This window comes from Thermobia domestica, chromosome 2 (assembly GCF_964235325.1).
Source record: "Thermobia domestica chromosome 2, izTheDome1.hap1.1, whole genome shotgun sequence".
NCBI classification, from domain to species: domain Eukaryota; kingdom Metazoa; phylum Arthropoda; class Insecta; order Zygentoma; family Lepismatidae; genus Thermobia; species Thermobia domestica.
Window position 1 is genome coordinate 289,671,791 of NC_137455.1, and position 25,349 is coordinate 289,697,139.

Here is a 25,349-nt window from a genome sequence, read left to right on the forward strand (position 1 = left end):
TCTCTCTCCTATCGTCACTCGAAAGTAAAAGAGAAATCACTCATCTTCACATCCCACGGCTATGTGAGATGGAGGATTAACAGAAGTGAATGATTTGGAAGAAACTGATGAAATGTGAATGTAAGAGGTTCCTGAGAGAACCCACAGACAAACTGTTCTCCGCCGAAAATTCACATGACATGGTGTACACATAGGGAAAGGACACTTACCATAAACAAAAGAATTCTTGTAATATGAGGAAAAAACAAATCGCCTCACACTAGATTGATTGGTTGGTTAGTCTGGAGTTCAGTGACCCTGACAGCACCGAGGCTATATGAGCTCCTGCTGGGAGTGGAATCCGGGTCTCCCGCTTCAAAGAGAAGAGGCGAGCATTCTACCACCAAGCCATTGTTTTCTCATTTTTCAGTTGTAGATGTAGTTATTTCGTCATATCACAAATCCAACACTCTACTCGTGTTAAAATATATCCATCTATACATGCATACATGGTATTTACAGCTTTTATTGGATTATTATAAAACTTAGAATTTGCAAAGCTATTGATAGAAATCTGCGCGGTTGCGGATTTACGCATCATTATAGCTTTTTGAGGATATATTTTTAGTTCATGTGGGATGGCTGATAAAAATCCAGATAATCGTGAAAAACCAAGAATTTTAGTAATCGTTCTTCTAAACACTGTTGATTATTCACATCTTATAATAAAATGTCACTAAATCTTCACGCCAAGTTGCCATCAGAATGAAATTGGGTTTCGTTAATCATTATCTGCGGATGCGGATCTAGATGTTACGGATGTGGGTGTGGGTGCGGGTGGATAGATTTTTTGGATCCGATACGAATGCAAATGCGACTTTTTACACCCGCGCAGACATCTACTTATTGAAAGTTCATAAAATGCAGGGGTGCCCACAAGGGGGGCTATGACGCAAACTGCGTCATTGAAATATTTGGGGGGTTAAAAATCTATATAAATATGTTTGAGAGGGTGTAAAAATTAATCGAAAAGATTTTTTTTTTCATGGAAGAACACCTACGGATAGGCAATTGAGGGGGGTGCGTCATGGACATGAGTGGGGGTGGGCACCACTGTAAAATGTATAATAATAAAAAAACATGTTAGAGCAAAAGCTACGTTATGCAAGGTATTCATGTCATACAGAATAAAAGTGTGTGATTTTTCAACAAGTGAACATGAGAACATTTATTTGTAAACATTTATACATGTAGTTGTGTATAATTGATGATGAATGAATATTTCTGAATGTCAATGACGTTCTATCTATTAGGTTATCACAAAGGTTCAAGTTCCTCTTTATCTGTAGTATTGTTGATATCAACTGGTGAAGGCTTCTTATCTTTCTCTTCATGCCTCCGTAGCATATGAACACCTCTGGAAAGACAGAAACAAAAAACTGTTGTAATTAAAGCTAGGAATTTTAAGTATTGCACCTTATTATTATTGTTGTTATTAAAATATCCAAATTAGTTTGTCTTTCAAGGAAAACATTAAATAAACACTTCTAAGTATGGTTTGATTGCATCTTTTGCACTTTCTTTAAATGCAAGCACCCTTTCTCAATATCGTCACCTTTCTGAAATTTTCTAAACGTTCTCTCGTTTTTCCGCATTCTATTCATATAATAATTGAACAAGGAACACAGAGCGTGCCCGCCATGAAATTACTTTCTTCTCACTGCGATCCAGTGATACCAACGTGAAACATTACAAAATCCCATCTTGAGAGGCAAAAAGTCCTATTTTCTGTTTGAATTTCCCACGTTATATTAATAAAAAATATATATATGAAAAATGAAACTTCTGCATGTTGCTCACTTTTTATAATACTTAAACGAAACATCCGTGAATTTCGATCTTCTAAATTTATAAAATAGTTTATGAATACACTTCTTTAAAAATTGGAAACTAGTAGCTAGTTTGTTACGCAAAATGAAATGCCTAAAACTGAAAACAACTTCGTTTTCACGTTTCCAAAACGCATAAAAATTAATTCCTTCTTGTTTGGCATTTTGCTTTTCTGTTTTATTTTTGTTCATTGCTGTAGTTTTATTTTCTTTTTATTTCTTAAATACCTGCACACAAATTGTGTTTCTTAGCGCTTAGTTTTTGAGCATGACATATAATTAACTCACTTCACAAACCATTTCCGCGTTTACACACATTTTCCGGACAGCAAAGGAAAGCCTTTGGGCAAAGACTTCAAATTTGATTATCAAATATTAATTTCTTGCTTATTCATGACCATTATGTCTACTTTTCGCACGTATAAAATTTCGTTGTGTGCATACATGAAAAATCCCATATATGTTTCTTATTATCTCTTTTCGAGAAAATAAGGCTAAAAACTCCCACAAGTTGGCATCACTGGTGCAGTCCCGTTGAGTGAGAGCTATTAAATAGAAAGTACAGCGAGGTGGAAACATCAAACTGACGAATCACGGCTATCATCAAATCGGTATTGATGAGAATCTCTTAACATGCAAATATTTACTTAGTGACCGGATGGGTTGTTTGGTACGTTGAATTGGACTTCATCGTTTAGTTTAAGACATGGACATACAGTTTAACGTGAGATCCACACCAACTCTCGCTGGGAATCGAATCCAGTTCTTTCGCGCCCAAGACGGATACGGAAATCATATAGTCACATGACTTACTTAGGGAGACCGAGACGTGGTCTCATTGCAAACAATATTGAAACGTTAAATGTTATCTGTTTTAAGTTTTTCGAACTTCTGAATTTCATTGTCTATTGTCTATTTTATATATTGAATATTGTCTAACAGTTTTCTTAACTTAAAACTTTTAGTAACAATGTGTTTTGGGATTTGTTTCAGTCAGTGTTTTTAATACACAGTTCTCAATTTTTATATGTGATGCCATTAGATTTGGTACTGTGTATAGGGATATTTACATTTAAAAATTGCATTTTTTTTTTTTAAAAATGTACCTTTTAAAATCAAAATTTTGCACATCTTTTGCAACTTTCAAACCAAAATCTTACATCTAAAATTCTTAGATCTAAATATGATTATAAATACAACGAGAACGCTGCAAGAGGCAGGTCCGAAAATGAAGATAGTGACTAAATTCAAAATCACTTGTGTTAAGTCCTTGTAATAAAACTAACAAACACAAAAGCAAACAACTTTATCCGTCAACCTTCACAGAAGGAAAAGTTATGAAGAATGTGTTGTGAGTAACAGTGTATTCAGTGCCGTTATTGTGTCCAATCTGCCAAGTCTCACAGTCAGTGTTTGTTTAAGGAAAATGTCTCCGGGTAGTACGGAGGAGATACTCATAATATTAACATTAGTGACAGCTGTAACATGTTAACCCAGTTACGGATTGAATAGTAATAAACGAACTAATAACTTGCCTATAACATCGACTTCGATATGCACCTGCTGCGGGAAGCGGGAAAATCCTAGAAAATTTCATGTGATTACCTATTGAAAGCACTTTTCTTCAATTTTGTTTTGTTGTTTTGCTTTGATACATTAGAGGGGCATGGGACTCATTCATCATTTTTTCTTTCTTTTTCCGCAAAGCCAGTGTCGAATGATTCTACAGATAAGTCTTTTATACGAGAGTAAGTCTCATAGATGACAAATAATATGCTCCGAATATAAAGAACAAGGCTCATTTTATTTTTTCATATAAGATCCAAGGTTGTTGATCAGTTTAGAAACGCCTCTTGGAAAAAAAAAATGGCGTGGTATCGCCAATCCTAAACCTCAATCTATTTCTTCACTCCAACTTTCTAATTTTCCCTTTACACTTCTAAACTAACGAGGAAAAAATGACCACACTCCCCGCTTTGATCTACTAGCTGTTGTGTAGTGCCTAATTACGCAAGGCAAATTGGTTACAACTTGCTTGTTTTTGTTGATTACAATTTGTTGCTTCAGGCTTGTTTTTGTTGCCTTCAGTAGGAAGACTATATGAGACGTTGATCTCAGCTTAATGTGGGATCCAAACCAAATGAGCTCCTACTAGAAATCAAACTCGAGTCTCCGGCGCCAAAGATGTGAACGCTATCCATATAGCCAAGAGGGAGCTCTGGTTACAAGCAGGGGGCGGATCCATGACCGACTTCTTGGGGGGGGGCGGTAGGTTGTCATACTGCTACTTTCAAGGGTTTTATTTATATATATAAAATAAGAAAGTTTCCTCTTCTGGGTGGGCGATTGCCCCGATCGCCCCCTACCCCCCCTGGATCCGCCCCTGGTTACAAGTTGCGTTGGTGAAGAATCCAAACAAGAAGACATACGGAATCTGACTAATGTTCTTAATTTTTTGAGACAACTTCCCACTAAGTAAACAAAAATTTATCTTCTTTAAAGTTAAATTTCCCTAGTTTGTAAATTGTAGACGACAGAAAAACAAATAATTATTTTCTTCTTTTGTATTAAACTAGCACTAAAGTAGGTGTGATTAAAACTACATGCGGTAACATTACCCGAATATTATGATGGCTGGTACTCCAAGTGCTGTAGAAAGAAGAAAGACACCACCAGGGAATTCCTCCAGAATTCTCGAGTAGACGGCATTATACACAGGACTCGCTGAAGCTGATGTTATGCATTCCAACATGCCTAAGAAAGAAATCACTTTACCTGAAAGAATGAGAAATAATAAATTAACACTTGATAATATCTCAAGAGTATGACAAATTATGGGTTGCGAGAATATAGTTCCTAAACGGCCAGAGTGTAATTCATAAATTGACTGAAATGTTAATAAACGCGTCTTGTGTTTATTTATAGACCATACTCCAGACATAGCTGTTAACTGAGGCACTGAGGAGGGAGGAGGGGAATTTAGCCCAAAGTGGTGACCGTTCCAAACTTGGTAAAGTGAGGAAGACTGACGTGTGGAAGAACACCCGGTTGTGAAAACCACGCCCAAACCATCATGATGGTTTATCTAAACAAAATCTTGGAAAACGTTACGTCGTATCCAATAGGAGAGTTGTCAGAAATAGGCAAGGGTTACCGAGTCGAGGACTGCCTCGGTTAAACAAGCTAGTTCACGTGAGTGTAAGAGTGAGAATACATAATGCCGTGATGGTGAATAGACGAGAAAGAAAGATTGCAGAACTTATGAAAAGAAGAAGGTTGAGGATCATATGCATTCAAGTAATAAGATGGAAAAAGAGAACTAGGAGATAGCTCCAAGTTACTGTATAGTGGAGCAAATCGATAATGAAGAAACGGCGTGGAGGTTGTTTTTTCTGCTGACATGAAAGGTAGTATGATTAGTGTGAACAGGAGACATGGAGTGAATATTATCAAGATATGCTGGGACGAAATGATCAATGTAGTGTGGGCATATGCTCCGCAAGTAGGTTGCGAGGAGCAAGAAAAGACAGAATTCTGGGAGTATTTGGAGCACCTACTTAGCAGCATACCAATACAAGAAAGAACAATTGTGGGTGGTGATTTGAATGAGTATGTCGATAGAATCAGTGAAGGGATTGAGAGAATACACGGTGGCCAGGAGGTGGGAGAAAAACGAGGAAGAGAAAGCACAATTTGTGATAGCATTCAATACACTTTGCGATAGCATTCAATTTGATGATTTGCAATACACTTCCTTCAGAAGAGGAAGGAGCACCTTTTGACTTACAAGAGTAATGAAAAAGAGAATCTATTCAATTATATTTTGTGACAAAAACCCTATCTCAAGGAAATTAAAAATTACAAAGTAACAAATGGTGAAAGTGTGGCCCCATAGAATAGAATGGTGAGAGTTGATTGGAGGTTCGCGAATAGATAGAACAGGAGGCCTCGAAATGGATAGTCAAAAATTAGATGGTGGAGACTAAAAGAGGAGAAATTAAGAGGATATTTCAAATAAAGCGTTTTGGAAGGAGTAAGCCTGCGAGAAGAATACGTGTAAGAATGCTGGAGCATAAACAATAGTATCATACAGAAAATATTTTGGATTTCAGTTCAGGAAAGAGTCTTCTGCAAGGAAAAGAGACAGTGATGGAACGAGAAAGTACAAGAAGCTATTAATGTGAAGAAAGAAGCAGAGGAAATATGAGATGCTTCAGAGAAAAAAGAGGATAAATATAGCTTCAAGGTGACCAATAAGGCAGAAAAGAGGGCCGTGGCTAGAGCAAAAGCGCAAGTCTGGGATAAAATGTATGATAAACTCGAAATAAGAGGTGGAGTGAAGAAGCTACAGGTCAGCCGAATATAGAGATGTGCTAAGGATATTATGCATATCAGCCAAATGAAAGATGACCAAGAATTGGTGCTTACCGATGCAGACATGATCAAAGACAGATGGATCAATTACTTCGAAAAGCTTTGAAATAAAGAAAGCACAAGAAAAGATTTTAGTGATGAGACTCCAAATATGGGAGCAACGTCAAAAATAAGCCGAGAAGAAGTAAGGAAAGCGTTAAGAAGATAAAGATGGGAAAGTGAGAGATCCTGATGGTATACAGTAACAGTATAGAAAGTTTTCATATAGAACGTATAGATATCATTGGATCTGATGCAGAAAATTTATGAACAAGGAAAAATACTAGGTCAATGGAGGGATGGTATTATCGTACCTATTTTTAAGGAGAAGGGACATGTATAGGATTGTGGAAACTACAGACGAATGAAACTAATGTCAAATACGATGAAGACTTGGGAGAAAATTATAGATGTGAGATTGTGAGAGGAAACATCAGGGGGAGAAAAACAATTTGGTTTTATGCGTAAAAGAGAGTGCACCTGACGCAATTTTTATACTACGACAAACTATGGAAAAGCATCAGGAAAAACTAAAAGAACTGATTATGGTCTTTATTGATTTGGAAAATTCATACGACAGAGTACAACATCAGGAAATATGGGGATGTCTGAGGAAAAAATAAGTGCCGGAGAAATATTTAAGGATAATAATTATATATATATGGAGCTACGAACCAAGTAAAAAGTAGTGTGAAATTAACACGACAAATCCCGATTCGGGTTCATCTTAATCTCGAACCTTTTGAACACTATCATGCGTGTTATAATTCAAGTTGTAAGGAATGAAGATCCCTAGTGTATGATGTTATTCAATATTACTATTTTTAAATTACTATTTTGCTATTACTATTTTTAAAAAAAGCAATAAGAAGTTTATCCAAGCGAAGGCAGTTTTTACTAGTGTCCTAATCGTTTATTCTTTCATTGCAACGACCTGATACATTACGATACCCAGTTGAAATAAGTCTACCACCCTGAGAGTCAAACCAAAACACTTTTAATAAATCTTTTATTAGTGATCTAAAACATTTCATACTATAAACTTAAGTCCAAATATAATAATAAGTACATTTAAAACGCATTATATCTCTATTAACAAATAATATACCTCAAAACAAATCAAGTTATATACAAACTGCTTCATTTTGAAGATAAAACATTAAGAACCTACCTTTTCTTTAAAAAAATCGTAAATGTTATACCTCTTTTCCTACCCACTTCAATAATCATTTCTAACACTTTCTCCGTTTGTGTCTCCAAATAGATCCGTCTCCACTTGACCTAGTCCTTCTTTGACACTTTTTCGGGCCTTTTGTCTCCTCTGTTATCGCCGAACCCTTGTCGAACATCGTCCTTCCTGGGATTTTATCAACGTCTTCTCGGTCTCTTTGTCTTCCCACAACTCGTAGACCCCTTCGCCGAACACTGTGAAACTTTTGTGGCTTCTTCATCAACTCTTGTTATCCTCCTCGTCGAATACCAGGATCCTTCAGAAATAATATCTACTTCCCTGCAGAATAAATTCGACACACCGCAGCTATGCTACCATTTCCGTAAAATTCTGACTCACATTGTCAGCACATGTGCATTCCAGTAGCCTCCTAACCTAAACCTACCATGAAACAGTCACCATTAGGCCTAAGATCCAAAGCAAAACTTCATTACTTAAACAATTACTAACAAAAGCTTACTTCAACATTATGATACTTACTTGAAAATATTGCAGTTCTTGGTATATATATATATATATATATATATATATATATATATATATATATATATATATATATATATATATATATATATATATATAATCACATTATCATCTTAATCTAATTTCAAGTTCACCATTTAAGCTTTTACAAAATAACATAATTTTAGCCATTTCTATATATCACTCCTAACAGCATATCGTTGTTGACAGACTGGATGAACACTCATGTCCAAAATTATTGTCGCATGTCTATAAATATGTTGTTGTAGGCAGTGTTTGGCAAATTCAATTGAATTAAGAATTAACAATTAATCTAATTAATCTGTAAATTTAATTGTTAATTGCAATTAACAATTGAAGTAACTAATGGTTAATTGTTAATTGCAGTTGGCTATTAATAATGGAGAATCAATTGCAATTAATCAATTGAAAGTAATTGCAGTGTAAAGTAATTGCAATTGAATTCAGTCATTCAATTGCAATTGAAATTAATTGGCAATTAATTCAATTGCAATTGATTTCCACAGCAATTACTTTCAATTGATTGATCAATTGCAATTGATTTTCACAGATTAATTTTCAACACTGTTGTTCAGAGAGGGCGTGGGTCAATGAAAACTTTAGCCATGACCAATTGACTCACCACCCATCGTGACCCACGACCCACCGTGACCCACTCTGACCCATCACCCACCATGAACCACTCTCACCCACTGTGACCCACAGACCCAACAAAACTCATTGTCATCAACTCTGACCCATGATTCACGCCCTCTTCTCTACTGACTAAAGAGTTTAAACTTGTAATAAAACAACCTATGAAATTATCACTCATCGGAGTTTGAATTTCTACGATCAATCGCTCAAGCCAGAGTTGGCGTGGGCCAATGAAAACTTGACATACGACCCACTGACCCACCACCCACCGTGACCCATGACCTACCATCCACCGTGACCCACTCTGACCCACCACCCACCATGACCCACCACCCACGGTGACCCACCGTGACCCACCACCCACCATGAACCACTCTCATCCACTGTGACCTATTCTGACTCACCAAAATTCATCGTCATCAACTCCGAACACGATCCATGACCTCTTCTGTACTAACTAAAGAGTTTACACTTGTAATAAAACAAGACTGAAATTATCACTAATCGGAGTTTGAATTTCTAGCCAATCGCTCAAGCACCACTTTGTTAGAATAACGGTGGATCTGTCCTTTATGATATAAAATGGTAAAGTGCTTGTCAGTGAGGAAATTGAAACAGTTCGAGCTGGGGGGAGGGGGGAAATTAGTGTGTGCCTAAAATATACTTGTACTAAGAGAGTATTCTTGCAAGTGTTAATTTCTGAACGCATTCCAAAAGAAACTTCTATTCGCAGGAAAATACCCTTGTACACTATGGAAAAGGTTATGGTTTCTCAGTTCACAGTATTTTTCTCACAAAAGACTTCAAAAGTCAGTTTATCATAGTGTATAAAGGTGCTCGGGTACCCTATGTGAGAGCATCTCCATAAAGTATGCTCATAATTGTAATTTATGTAATCACTAAAACACCACGTTAAATTTAAGTTACAGATATGCATAATTGCAATTATTATGAATATTTATTCAAAGTAGTTTGCCTAAAGCAAAGAAGAGACTTACTAAAAAATAGGTACAAAGTTGAATAACATAAGTAATTAGCCATTAGTAATACAAGTAGGCCTATACATTTTCTATAGCTCGTAATTTTTCACCTTAAAACAAACCTGAAATCGGATTTATTTCCTGTTGGTAACTTTTTCGTGGTAAATCATCCGCAGCGGAATGATGTCCATCCTTCAGCCAAGAAATAACTAGCTCGTCTATTTTGAGCTTGTCTAGCGGTGGGCCATTAACATTGATGAACAACAAGTTAGACAATGTTTGAGCACTTAGTCTATTTCTAATATCAGTCATCTGTAAATTCATAAAGGGAAATCCCCGTTCGCACTCTGTCGTGGAAATTGATAATACTTCTACCCGATTCTGCAACTCCTCATCGACAATCTGCTTGTTAGACTTAAGTCTGATAACGATTTTTCTTGGTCAGTTTTGAAATACACAGCAAGAAGTATCATCTCTCTATCACCATAAAACATCTTTTCCATATCCACCATATCAGTTGGCATGGTCGACTCATGGAGAACAGAAGTTTCATCTACCACGCCTTCGATAGGGAATCTTGTGAATAAATTATCAATTAAAGCCTGATAAACTAATGATTTCTTATTTGTTTATAAATTTAATTTTTGTAGTTAGGAATGCGCACGAGACTAGTCGAGACAGGATTTTCCTGACAAAATTCGAGTCGAGACACGGCTCTTCCAATAGAAAAATATATATTATTCGAGTAGAGACATCACTTTTACAGCACATTTTCGAGTCGAGACAGCCACAAATCTTGTCTCGTGCGCATCCCTATTTGTAATTACACATGAAGGTTTGATGTCATTACCAAGTTCCCTCCCCAGTCTAGAAAGCGAAGGAGAACAAGGTTCCTGGAAAGTGTTTAGAGGTGAATGGGAATTTCCCTCCTTCTTTTCCTTCAATTACCACACTGCTGTTTGCCTTGGGCCAAATTACTATGAATTTCAATTAAATTATCATAGTATAATTATTTCCTTGTTGAATTATCAATACTTTTCAGTGGAATAAAGGGTGAAATTTGAAAGTTCCAAATAAAGGTAAGTAGACCAACGTAAAAGGAATAAAAGTGTAAAATTTTCCATATAATTATGCGTACAATCCAAACTTAAAATTTCCGTGTAATTAAGCTTACAGTACAAATTTTATGCCTATTTTAGTCACAAGTTTTTGGGTTGATTGCCCTGTGCTGTAAGCGCTCCATATAATAAACATAAGCTTCAGCAATTATTATAGTAGAAAGCAATGGATATATGAAGCCAAGCACTGTAAATTTTTGTTTCTGATTTTTTTTCTTAAATAACATCGATCGTTTTCGATCAGTTTTACAAACCAACTCACTACCAATTTTCCATATATAGAAAGTGCCCCCCATCCCATATAAAGGAGAATTTTAAAAAAATGCTAGGACAGATTCTGTTTATTTTCAATAAAGAGTTAATACACTGAATTTCAGCTCCGTAAGTTTAACGGTTTGCGAGATACTCATTTTTTTTTTTTTCGCAAAAATTAGGATCCTCTCTATCTACTTAGGATATTATGCATTATAATAAAAGCAATATAACATCCCAATTTCGATTAAGGTCTAACTATATACCAAAAGTAATTGCATTTGACTTTGCAATTTGACCGTGGTGATCAGGCACACATAGTTACATTCAATTTTTTATATAATAATTTATATATTACAGTGATTCAAAAATTACTTTTTCCAGTAGATAGCTCCTCTAAAAACTCACAAATCTCGAAAGCCAGGTAGTAGTATAAGTCCTATTGCTATTATTACAATTGAAAATATCAATATCCAAAAGTGCCTGAAGTTCTTTTTTCACTTGTTTAGATATACTCACCTCAGGTAAATAGACAGAAACAAGTGAAAAAGAAAGGGAAATGAAGGTCTTGGAAGTAAAACGAAGACAAATTTACCATTCAGAAGATACTGTCTACAATGCAGTGAGCAGAGAGGGTCGGTAGATCATATTGAGTCCGTGGGTCACAGTGGGTCATGGTGGGTGGTGGGTCACAGTGGGTCATGGTGGGTGGTGGGTCGCAGTGGGTCACGGTGGGTTGTGGGTCGCAGTGGGTCACGGTGGGTGGTGGGTTACAGTAGGTCACATGCTGTTGACCCACGACCCACTGACCCACTCAGAAAACTTGACCTACTTGACCCACTGACCCACTCCATCTCTGGCTCAAGCACCGCCCTATTACAATAACGGCGGATCTGACCTTTCTAATATAAATAAAATAAAGAGTTTGTTTGTGTCTGTTTATCTATCTTTGTGGGGCCTGTGGACCAGACGAGTGGACCGAAACTTTTCAAAGCTTGGTCACAGGTAGCTTGGTCTAGGCCCCTGATCTAGACGAAGAAATTTCGAAGTAGAGAGGTCTCAGGGGGACGTTTACCGGGTCCGGCCTGGGGACCAGACAAGTTGACAGAGAGTAACCAAATTTTGATCACGGGTACCTTGGTCCAGGTTCCACACCAAGGAGAAGCGTTTTTGACAAAATTCGAACCAGGGGGTCTGAGGGAGGCGTTTACCGGGACATGTAAAAGTAGTAGAAAATAACCGATATTAGTGTCGATTTCATAGTTTTCGCGGTCGCTGAGATCAATGGTGAAACTCCGATCGCATTAACTTCCAAATTCACCCTATTCGGCTGCGGGCCGGGGGTCAACGGGGGGAGGGGGTTACCGAAATGTAAAAGTAATCCAAAATGACCGATATTAGTGTCAAATCCATAGTTTTCGAGGTCGCCGAGATTGATGGTGACACTACGATTAGCGATGACTTTCAAATTCATCCACCGTTGTATGCGGGCCTTAGGTAACCAGAGGGGGGAATTCTGAGACATGTAAAACTAATCGAAAATGACCTATATTAATGTCAAATCCATAGCTTTCAGAGTCGCGGAGCTCAATGGTGTAACTCAAGACCGCGTTTACTTTCACACTTAGCTCCCATCAGCTAAGGAACGGGAACATTATAAAGGGGATCACAAAAATTGTAAAAATAGTCCACAATGACCGATATTAGTGTCAAATACGTAGTTTTCGCAGTCGCTGAGATCAATGGTGATACTTTCATTAGCGATGATTTTCAAATTTAGCCACCATTGTATGCAGGCCGGGAGTCACCGGGGGTGGAGAATTGTGAGACATGTAAAAATAATGGAAAATGACCGATATTAGTGTCAAATCCATACTTTTCGCTGTCGCTGAGATAAACGGTGATACTTCCACAGGCGTTGACTTTCAAATACAGCCCCCATCGGCTGCGGGCCAAAGGCTTTTTTTTTTTTTTTTTTTTTTTTTTTGCAAAATTGGAACCAGAGGATCATAGGGGCTTTTACCGGTATATGTAAAAAGTAATAGAAAATTGCAGATGTTAGTGTCACATTCATAGTCTTCGCGGTATCGGCTGGGGGCCAGAGGAGATTTTTTTTCACAATTCGAACCAAGGGTGTCTGAGGGGGCGTTCGCCGGGACATGTAAAAGCAGTACAAAATGACCAATATTTGTGTGGAATCCATATTTATCGGGGTTGCTCAGTACTTATAGTGACACCCCCGATAGTGTTTACGTTCAAATTCAGCCTCTTGGGCCTTCCCAATGAAAACACATATACGTTGTTGGATATATATTCACACAAAATATATCCAATTTTAGAAATGTTTCTTAATTGTTGTCCCGCTGTTCAGTTTGTTTACATTGATAGTTTATCTGATCTGTGCGAGCATAACAGCTAGTACGAAATGGTAAAGTGTTTGTCATGGACCAAATTACAATGAATTCAATTATATAGATAATTATTATAATTAGCATTGATAATTATTTCCTTGTTGAATTATAGATACTTTTCAGTGGAAAAAAAAAGAATAAAATTTGAAAGTCCCAAATCAACGTAAAGTAGACCAACGTAAAGGAAAAATGTATAAAATTTTCCATATAATTAAGGGTATCGTACAAACCTAAAATTTCCATGTAACTAAGCTAAATTTCCATTTTTGTGTTGTTTTCTGAGCCTATTTCCACGTTTTGTGCGTCACCGAAAATGGGTCAATGTTATCCTACAAATATGGCGCAACATGTTAATGCTGTTCCGTCAGGAACGATTTCGAGGTCGTTTCCTTCACATCGTCTTGTGCGTGTTTTCTACCGTTTTGTAAGCCTATTTCTACGTTTAGTGAATCAATGGTAGTGGGTCAAAATGGGCATTGAATGTGTGAAGAAAAAGGACCCACTGTTGCACCAGTATCGAATTTCGAGGTCGATTTTTTCGTATTGTTTAGTGCATGTTTTTTACCGTTTCTGCGCATAGTTTCACGTTTTGTGCGCCACCGAAAGTAGGTCAAAGAGGACCTACAAATACGGCCGAAACACACATATTCATCCCACTTTCAAGGTCCATTTTGAGCCACTTCCACTGATGCACAAAACGACACAAATTATGCATAAAAATGTGAAGGAAACGACCTTGACATTCGATAGTGAGGGAACAGCATTAAGTTCTTCCGCTATACTTGTAGGCCATTTGGACCCATTATCGTTGTCGCACTAAAGTGGAAATAGGAGCACAAAACTGTACAAAACAGGCATTATACGATGCGAAAGAAACGACCTTCAAATTCGATAGTGGCGGAACAATTTCTCTTCTTCACACCTTGATGGACCATTTTAACGCATTTCTGGTGATGCTCAAAACGTGGAAGTAGGCGAACCGAACGGTGAAAATATACATATTAAACGATGTGAAGGAAACGTCCTCCAATTTCGTTGGTGGCGGAACAGCATTAACGTGTTTCGTTATATTCGTAGGTCCATTTTGACTCACTTCCGGCGATGCACAAAACGTACAGAACAGGCATTAACGATGCGAAAGAAACGACCCCGAAATTCGATAGTGGCGAAACAGTGAGCCATTTAACTCCCACTTTAAAGGCCTGTTTAACTCACTCGGATGCACAAGACGAGAAATAGGTGCAGAAAATTTAAAAAAGGCACTAAGCGATGCGAAAGAAACGATCTAGAAATTCGATAGTGTCGAAACAGTGGGTCATTTTCGTCACACCTTGGAGGCTCATCTTGACACACTTCTGCTAACACACAAAACGTGGAAATAGGGACACATAACGGCACAAAACAGGCACTCAATGCGAAAGGAAGGACATCGAAATTCGGTAGTGGCGGAGCAGTGAGTCATTTAACTCCCACTTTAAAGGCCAGTTTAACTCTTTTCCGGTGACGCACAAAACGTCGAAATAGGCGCACAAAGGGTACGCGATGTGAAGGAAACGACCTCGTTATTCGATAGTGGCGGAACTCTTGGTCGTTTTCGTCCCATCTTGGAAGCCCATTTTGATCCACTTCCGGTGACGCAGAAAACGTGAAAATACGCGCTCAAAACGGCAAGAAACTGGCACTAAACGATGCGAAAGAAGCGACCTCGAAATTCGTTGGTGATGGAACAGTGATTCATTTTCGTCCCACCTTGGGGACTCATTTTAACCCACTTCCCATGACGCATAAAACGGGGAAGTAGACGCACAAAACGGCACAAAACGATGTGAAGGAAACGACCTCGAAATTCATTGGTGGTGGAACAGTAATAACTTGCTCCGCCATAATTTTAGGCCCATTTTGACCATTTCCAGTGACGCACAAAATGTGGGAATAGGCGCACAAAGCGACACAAAACCCGCACAAAAGATGCAAAAAAAAAAAAAAAAAGTACCTCGAATCGAAATTCGTTGGGGCGGAACAAGTTAATGATGCTGTGAGCACCAATATAAGTATATACTGTAGTTCTAACCATCAAGGCTGAGAACTGCAAGATTCAATTTTTTAGCCAAAGTCGATGCCCAATCGGGATAGTGATGTCAACCGGCTCGGCTCGGTTTAACTGAGCGAAGAGCTTGACCTGGCATGGTTGGGATGACCCATCGACTGGGCTGAATTGAGCCGATGGCTTGAGCCGGCTCCGTAGGGACGAGTCATCGACTCGGCTCGATTTGAGCCAATGATTCGAACCAACTCAGTTGAGACGAGTCCATAGGCTGGGTTCGAGTAAGCTCAACTGAGCCGATGGCTCGAACCGGCTCGGTTGGGGTAAGCCATCAGCTCGGTTCGGTTCGGATCGTGTGAGCCATTGGCTCGAGCTGGCTCGGCTGGATAAGCTGTTGGCTCGGCTCACTTCTCGATTCGGCTCGATAAGTTAATGAGCTGTGAGAGAGCCGCTTGAGTCGTTGGCAACCCTAAACCTGGGTCGAGCAGTTTTGAACATGTTTGGCTGGAGTCCTATAACTTTTAACAATTTTTGAATCGAGCCCGAATACTAGCTCCTCCTGAACTCAAAACCTAGTGTCTCGTCACCGATGTCCCTGTCTCCTGAAGATTTCTTGACGACCGAGATCGACAGTCAACTAATTTTTAGTATTCAGATACAAACCACCTATATTTCATGTTTATACACGGTGTTATTATAATAATTAGTTATAGTAGTAGTAATAATAGTATCATTGATAATTATATTGTCTATGTAGGATACGTGAAGAGAGTAGTACTTGGAACTACACAAAGGATTTAGCTCAAATTGGCTCGTTTTGGCTCACTCGACTGGAAACTCGATCTGAATTCGAGTCGAATTGGGAGAAATGTTTCAAGCCGAGTTCTCGAGCCGAGCTCAAAGATGTCTGCTTAAGTCGAGTCGAGTTTTAAAGAAAGCGCGCTCGAACTCGCTCGTGCCCATCCTTGCTGTATGCTTGACGGGCATATAGAGTTCTTTCGAGGGGGATAAAACCATAAACATAATATATTTAAAAAGTACTTAGTTTCACGGCTTTCTTCCCAGAGTGGCAAAGGAATGGTAGTTATCCAGCATTTCTTATAAGTACTTTATTTGAAATATGTAAAACAGTAACAAATGGACAATACAATACACACACATCTTCTTCTCTTCAGTTTTAATTGCTGATTTCAATTGCAATTAACAATTACAATTAACAATTACAAGTTTCAATTGTCAATTGCAATTAACAATTAAATGTTTCAATTGCACCCTTTGCGATTGGCAATTAACAATTAAAAGTTTCAATTGCCTGGTGACCAATTAACAATTAACAATTGACGAAAATTTAATTGCAAATTTTATGATTGAATTCAATTGCAATTGAAATTAATTGTTAATTACAAATTGAAATCAATTGCAATTGGAATCAATTGCAATTAATTTTCAGAGCATTACTTTCATATGATTGATCAATTGCAATTGATTTCAATTGATTTTGCCCAACACTGGTTGTAGGAATATAACTTGATAACGATTTCGCTCGGTATTTCTTATAATTTTTAGTATGTGTATAATCGACAAAGATATATGTGTGGTAAATTTCATGTTAAAAGAGCAGTAGGTAAGAACAATAAAACGAAAATAAAACTTTCTTGTTCATTTAACAACATTTTGTTTTACTCATTATAATCTTCGTATTTACTATTCGTTTCCTATGAAATTTACCACAAATATACATTTCCCGATTATACTCATAGTATCAGTATTAAAAGTACCCTGCAAAACCATCATCAAATTATATTCTTACAAGAAGACAGTTATAGATATGCAACAATCATTTTGGACATGACTATACAAAGAGAGAGGAAGCTGTCAAACACAGAAACATTTGCAGTTGTTTTAATACAGAAAACTCTCGAGAAATACGATATGATTGATTCGAAAATTTGGCATCTATAATAAAACATAAAATACTTACCCAACTCGTTTTTAAGAAGAATTTTTGATAAAATTGCTCTCATAACAACTAAGCCAGCACCTGATATGAAATCCACAAAAGGAACTGAAATGAAAGAATGCAGATAATATCATTAAGAAGTACTATGATAAGATGACAATTATCTAGACTAACAAGTAAGTTCTTAAAATGACCTTTCTCTGTGTATAAGTGAAGGAAAAGTCAATATTATTTTATAAACTGAAAATGACCAATGCTAAACGTGCACTGTACCAAATATGCAAAAATTTAGTCAGAAAAAATATGTAAGATCCTTGTGATGAAAAGTAACCTCGCAGCTGTTTTCTCTAATTTCTGTGATGCTTTGATCACGTTCTTTAAATATTTGGCTAACAATCATACCACTCACGTGGCAAATAATTTCCCATCAAGAACTATTAAACTAATTAGCAAACAATGTTAATCAAATGCTTATTTCGTATATAATTTCCTCTTTCACCCAAACTCCTGTTTTCAATTTATTCTTATTTCAAGGTTTGAAACCATAATACAGGTCTTGAATATGGCTACTATGGCTACAAGTAACCGGAAAAGTTGTTGGTATTTTAGACATAAGTAAATTGAAACCACACACTCTGCAAAACTAAATTTTCAGGAAAGAAGCAAGTTTTCAGGTCATCTTTTCTCTTCATGGTGGAGATTACAAACCATTCCAATGGATAGTTTCTTTGACGAAAACCATATACAGAATTTCACATTTTATTTTTGTCAGTAATAGCTTCATTTCGGAAATCGTTGCCCAGAGCTGAAGCTATTAGTAATCCGTATCAACAAAACCAATGGGGTGTGTGAAGCAGTCTTCCACGCATACTTGTGTCTTTGGTCACTCTTGTCACTGAAAGTTAACGTTAGGTTGGAGAAATATCATACTTTTCCTGCCACTAGTACACATTTCTTTTTTAAAGAGTCAGCTAAATTCTCTCAACCTGTGGAGAGTGTCTCCGATAATGCTACACCCACATTCAGGTACAGAATGGTCCGAAAGTGGGCATACCCCTAATTGGTGTTTTCTGTCGGTTTTAGACTTTACGCACATTTATTTGGCAACATTGCTTGGCATTGTCTGGTAACATTGCTTGGCATTGTCTGGTAACATTGCTTGGCATTGTCTGGTAACATTGCTTGGCATTGTCTAGCAACATTGCTATCCATGTTCATTTGTTTTCTGCTGTTTGTGTGCAATTACTTGAATCAAACTTTTCCTGACCGCTGGATTGGAAGAGGTTGTGCATCTTCACCAGCTTCCTTTGCCAGGCCTCCAAGAAGTCTCGATCTGACGACACCAGACAATGTCCTCTGGGGTTTCATAAAGCAACAAGTAGGAAACACTCGATATCACACAACGCAGGAATTACGAGCAGCTGTGGAACACGGCTTCACTCTCGCGACTCTGGAGTATCTCCGCAAAACATCTGCGAGAACTTGGCACAGAATTCAGCTGTGTTACGACATGGATGGTGATCATGCCTATGTTTATGACTCTTAAGACTTCAAGGTAACTGTGTACAGATATTCTACCATAACACTATACTGTTGAAACTAAAGGGGGGGTACGCCCACTTCCGGACCACCCTTTACAAAATCTATAACTCCCTTTGCCATTCACCAGACCCTTTGCCACATTGCGAGAACTTGAGGTGCAATGGTGCTTTTAAGGTAACTAAAGGAAGATCATCTAGAGCGCTTGAGATTGCAGTGTTTTAACTGTCATCATAGGTCAAAATTCTGTCAAACAAAGGCTCGTTTGCGTGTCGTGACAAGATATCAAGATAAACTATTTAACGTTCCCTTTTTTTCTAATCAGGTAATAGCTCTTGGGAATGTCATCAATCGATAGGACTTACCTAACGTCGTTCGCGAAGATGTTTTAGGATAATTTCACGTTGGATATTACCACTAATATTTGAAAATTTCTACTGCTGTTTCTAAACTGTCATTGTCACGATTGTTATTGTTAATTCTCAATGTTCATCTGCTACTGAGCTAGTTTCTTTCAGTAACATCTCATTCCTTGGAATGAATTTTGCGAGCTAATTTGGACATTTGGTGATTCATAATGGTATGTCCAAATTCAGCAGGTTGAATTTAATTTCCTTTAATACTATCATTGTTATTTTAACAAGTATTTCCATTTGTTGGACTGAAAAGCCATATTTAGTTAGTTACTGCCTAGACATACAATATCAAACATTAACTGAAACTTCCTTATTTTAGGTGCAAACTGGTGGCTCGATCTTCAATTCATGGAATAACAATATATATTCACATAAAATACATCAAGAATACTTTTCTAAATATTTTTCTAATCACCTAATACAAACACTGCTTAATTTAAGAGAAGTAAAAAAAAGGGTTATTTATACTGATTTATCAGAACTATAGTTATTTGCTTTTCTAATGTTGCTATCAATAAGATGGTGTTTCTGTAGTCTGTAGTGATGTCCACACTATTTTCTGAATTTTCTACTCCAGGGACACCACAAGAGTGTAAAATTACTGTATACAATAAGGACGGAACGTTTTCATTTGGTTGGATTACTACTGTAGTTTGTTAAATATTTTAGCTGTTTTATTATGTTACCATAATATCACTTTCCCCTTTATTGAATTCAGAATCCAGAGCAGAAAAATGGGAAAATCCTTTTTCCCTTTCCCCTTTTCATATATAGAAATTATCTATCCACTCACGAAAGAAACCATTTGACCATTTCCTTTAAATAAGAAGTAAAGAACGCCTACTTTGGCGGTGCTTTGATGATCGAGCACTCCCAGGAAGAAAAGAGGAAATAAAAAAAAGAGGAAAGAAAAGAAAAAGAAAGAGGATAGGGAAAATTCCAATATTCCACTCGTTTCCTAAATGATAACTTTCGAACACAGGCATAAAAATACTTAAGATTCCTGAATTGTGTAGCTAACGATTTTTCAAGTGAAAAATTGAATGAGCATTTTTCCGTGGTATTTTCAGCTAAAATTTCTCGTACGACTTATATCACAAATGATCGATGTTCCAAATACCGTTACGAGAACTTAAATCGGGGGTTAGAACCTTAGAGCAGTTACGTCACTTTCTCTCATCAAAGTAGATAGATTTTTTCAAAACTTCCTAAACCTAAATTTTCTGGAGGGCTAATTTTTAAAAATTTCCGGGGCAGGACTCCCGAACACCCGCTAAGTCTGAGTGGTATTCCATACACTGAGATCTCTCAGTCGTGAACTGTGAAAGCTTTTTCTCGATTTTGGAAACCCGGTGCGCGACGTCCTTGGTCAAAGTCTTAAATTTGTAACATTATTGAATTACCTCAACATATCCTGTTGTCCAGTGTGTGGAATTGTGCTTCAGTAGTAGAAAGTTCTCCCTATGCTAAAAATTCCTGAACTACCGGATCTATCAAAAGTTCAGGCTCGTGTCCAACTTTGTTATGAGTGAAGATACCGAAAATGGAAAGAGAGTAAAGTTGTCGAAAATAGGTTTTCAATCTAAAATGGTGGAAGTTTTCCAATCGCACTACCCGTGTAAACTCGACACTGATAAGTCGCCCTATGTTAAATTAATAAAAAAGCAACGTTGTCAGTTTAGTAGTCATTCTTTTGGCACCTCACCATACCAACAACACAGCATTGTTAGGAGACAGATTCAAGGTGTCTTAGCTTTCCTCACACAACAATGTGCACATTCAACGTCTCATTTGTGCGTGCCCTTTGATTCCTTTCGAACTTAGCTTTTTAATTTAACATAGCGTGCTGTATCAGTGTGGAGCCCAACTGGTAGTGCGATTGGGGAAAATCCACCATTTTAGTTCGGAAGCAACTTACTTCCAACAACTTCCCTCTTTTTTTCGTATCTTTACTTATAAAGGAATTGGCCCATGGCTCCGAATTTAATACATCCGGTATATCGGGTTGATGTGGAAAATATATTTTCTCAGCGTTTTTATTTTCTGTTCCCATTATCTTCATTTCTTCAACTACTGATATATTTTCCCCCCACATTTATGTTGCGGATGTTTGATGTATCATTATGTGTTTCAAGAAAAATTTTCAGACGGACAGACGGACGGAAATTTTCGTCTATAAGATTTCTCATACTTACGCATAACATGGTTTGGAAGTCTAATAAAAGTTTGCCCACAATTCAAATGTGTAATTTTTTCCGTAATATTTAAACCAATGTAAGTAGACATAGTGAATAAAAGCTATAGCTATAGAAGCGCTATTTACCTAGATACATGAGCCAACCAACGTTAATGAAGACTTGGAAAAGTGCAGCTCCCACTTGACTGAATCCTGCAATTACTCCTGTTACTGCGTCTGGTAAATGGAAGTAACGACTAAAGATAAACACAGATAGCATTGTTCCTGAAAATAAATTAATAAACGGAATATTAACACAATTTCATAATTAATTAAATATTCTACCATTACTGGTTTATAGCAAATTGATAAATTTCAATTCAACATGGTCTCATTTCGTCCACCAACCAACTGTTTTCTTACATTATCTCTGATTTTTTCTGTATAACATGTTTTTTCTCACATGAATGAAGTACCTGCTCAGTCGTAGTAAAAAATCTCTTCTAAATTTATCTGGTTATCCAAATAAATATTGTAGTTTGGCTCACATTTACTTGGAAGATTAATCAGGAAAGGAATTTGGCTGAAATGACTTAATTATCAATACTAAAGTAGTTACTTTAGAATACTATCCAGTTGACCAAAATAGAAATGCACCATACTAATGGATGTATCAAATTTAATGTGCTTTCATCATTTGTTTCCGGTGGATCCCGAAGAAACGTGCTACATAATGGGATTTAAACTGATTACATTTTCCGTTAAATCATAAACGTAATGAAAGAGTGATTTGTAATTTTTATTCAAATTTTCGAAAAAGAGAAACTTCAAAGCGTTAATAGATCAAAAGTAATGAAGGTAAAGAAACTCATTCAATGAAAATTAAAGTGAATCATATAGCGGCCTATGCTTTTCCACCTGACAGTCATACTATTAATATTTGGAGTCGAAAATGCATGTTTTGCAATCTTGTATTTTCGTTCTCACCAGAAATTACGAAATTACTTGATTTTCCATTCTGTCTGTTTATATCTGCACCATATATTCGGCTGCTTCACTTGAATATTATTAAATAATACTTCTCTTTAACACGTCCATACATTTCCTTAATTATTTCAAAAAATCTACTAACTGTTTACATTTAAATGGTACAAATGTTCTTACGGAAAAATGGTTAGCATACGCGCCTAGGTGCAGAAGATATCCGGGTTCAATTCCTAGTGAGAACTCACGTGATTCGGATCTCACATTAACTTATAGGTTCAAGTCTCACATAGCTTCGCTGCTCAAAGGAAAGCTAAACTTCAATCTAATCAACATACATTCATGAACAGTAAGCACTAAGCTTCAACAACACTTATTCCAAAATGTTTTTAAAATCGTTACCAAAACAATCCTAACAATATAAAGGAGGTCCAACCATATTTATTTATAAAACAACTGACAACTTTTACACCAGAAATGCACGTGCAATATTATTTACTGTTACCGATCACAACACTTTCTTTCGTTTTTCCTCAATTGCCTCCAACAGTCCTTTCTTTCCTTATTCTTTCCAATATTTTCTCATAGGTTTCTCATTCCATCCAGATAATCTCTCCATTCTTCTGTACATTCAAATTTCGAATACTTCTAATTGTTCGTCATTGCTTTTTCGTACTGTTCATGTTTCAGCGTCGCATACAGTACGATCTTCTACAACACGGAAAATTTTACAAATCATTTTCTCAGCTCTTCCTTCAGAAAGCCATATAGCTAGCTGTTGAAAGGAATGTTAAACTCAAAATCAACTCCAAAACGAATTTTTCTTAAACTATTTTTCTTCTTTGATACGTCTTCTTCTTATTCATCTCAACCATAGGTTGGTGGCCAACATGGAAATTTTAAAACTTTTCTCTCGCTTTGGCACGTATACTCTTGCTTTTATTTCTCGTTCATATTTCATCTCTACTTCCATAGCAGAAACAAATTATTTGTTCTTCAGCTACTGTAATTATCACAGTTATTTGGTCTCAATCACTTCTGTGTTCTTTCAAAGCTTTTAATTTCATCCCGTACTCTTCACTACATCTTCTCTATATTATGTTATGTTATTCTTATAGTACGTATTATAGTAATACAATCAGTGCTCTGTAGTTGACAAAATGTCATTGCTTGCTCATAAACCTATGTATATCTTATTAATGTGAATGAAACTGAATTATCTTTCATTTAAAACTAGGAATGCAATGGATGTACCCGATTGCAATGAAATGAGCTGAGCGAGCTTAAACTACGTAATCATTCCTGGCCATTAGGCAATAATAAATGCCATTTTTAATTGTTGACAAAAAAATCGCGTGAAAACTTTTTCCCCATGTTAAGTCTATGCAAGCGTTTTTCGGTGATAATTTTTCGATGGTACATCGGATTTTTTACTTCGACCTATGTTGTCACTCAGCACGACATACTCTATCAGCGTGCTAAGTTTGGTTGAGATCGGCCAAACGGTCTAGGAGGAGTTCGCGGACAACCAAACGGCTAACCCGAGTATAAGAGCTTCGCTTCGCTCAGCTCAATTACATCGTCACTCAGCAGATGTTTTGTATTGTTAGTTCAACTCAGTTCAATCAAACCCAGATAAGTGGAACCTGTATAGCTGAGAAATCTCTATTACTAGGAATCTTGTCCTTCATTAGTATGTCTATAAATGAAACATCATCTGTTTCAACCTTGAAATTCGATAAGTGACATATCTATAAGTGCAATTAAGTTTGTAATACTTTAGGATCCTACTATCCAAGTTTGACTATATTTGAAATTACAAATACTCATATGAATCGAAAATTATGTAAGGTAATGTAAAACCACGTATTCACTTTATCTATACAGAAAAATAGCATTATGATTATTTCTAGAAACATACTGATTAAAAATTTGCGAAGAATATATACGTATATTTAATAAAGCCCTTTCTAGAAATATAGAAAAACTTAATAGTCTTAATGAACCATAGGACCCTCATTATGCAGAAATTGTGCGGTACTGAATGTATAACCTATTTCCTAGAGAATGGATTGAAAGAAGGAGCTATTGGATTTGGAATCACGGTCAATTGATTCAACCCCCAAGAGGAATTTTAAAATTCGATGCAGATGGTGTGAAAATTTGGAATTGGGTCATGTCTGAAAGAGGAAAGCTACTGCAAGAGCACATCTGATTCTTACTTACATATTAAAGATATTCCAAAGGAATATGGTGTCACTATTTGTTAAGACAATACTCAATTATTACTGGTAAGTTACAAAAAATAGAAGATAAGAATATTATTACTTATTTTTTTCACAATTTCTAAAATCTAAGAATATTACCAAAACATCAGTACTTAGAAAATAGTACTTAATAAAGTTTCTGCTATTGAAATGTTGTTTACCACTTCTTATCTAACATAGTAGTTGGCAGGCGTTCAAATTTTCCGGTGATGAACAATATTATTAATGTTGACCTCTATATTTTATAGTGCTTTCTAAGTAATGTAGCACTGTGGATTCCAATTTGCTATGTTGTGCTCATTATCACGATTTCGGAAAATAATAATAGTAATAGAAACTAGAATTTCAATTTCTTAATAGAATTAAATTGTTTAACTTACCTATTGCTGTAATTAACATCTTAAAGGCAGCGTAGAAACCAAATTCCACTTCTTCCCAACCAAACTTCGTGCGTACAAAGAGATACAGTACGCTAAGTTCACCTATAGAAAATAAATTTTAAATCTTAATATAGATATACTATTTCGTTGTAATTATGCTAAATTTCATT

At 36.7% G+C, this 25,349-nt stretch overlaps 1 protein-coding gene across 2 annotated transcripts in view; it reads right to left on the bottom strand.

The window, feature by feature from the left end:
* Positions 1 to 1,186: 1,186 nt before the first annotated feature.
* Positions 1,187 to 25,349, bottom strand: part of LOC145678564 (putative peptidoglycan muropeptide transporter SLC46) — a 29,031-nt gene continuing 4,868 nt past the window's right edge. Inside the window, exons 2-6 of one of the 2 annotated variants that reach the window (XM_081748866.1) lie at positions 25,180 to 25,281; positions 21,696 to 21,833; positions 17,439 to 17,522; positions 4,487 to 4,643; positions 1,187 to 1,396 (exon numbers count right to left, since the gene is read on the bottom strand). In XM_081748866.1, coding sequence (XP_081604992.1) covers positions 1,297 to 1,396; positions 4,487 to 4,643; positions 17,439 to 17,522; positions 21,696 to 21,833; positions 25,180 to 25,281 — 581 coding nt within the window. In that variant the 3' untranslated portion in view covers positions 1,187 to 1,296. The other variant, XM_081748867.1, reaches the window with a different exon arrangement.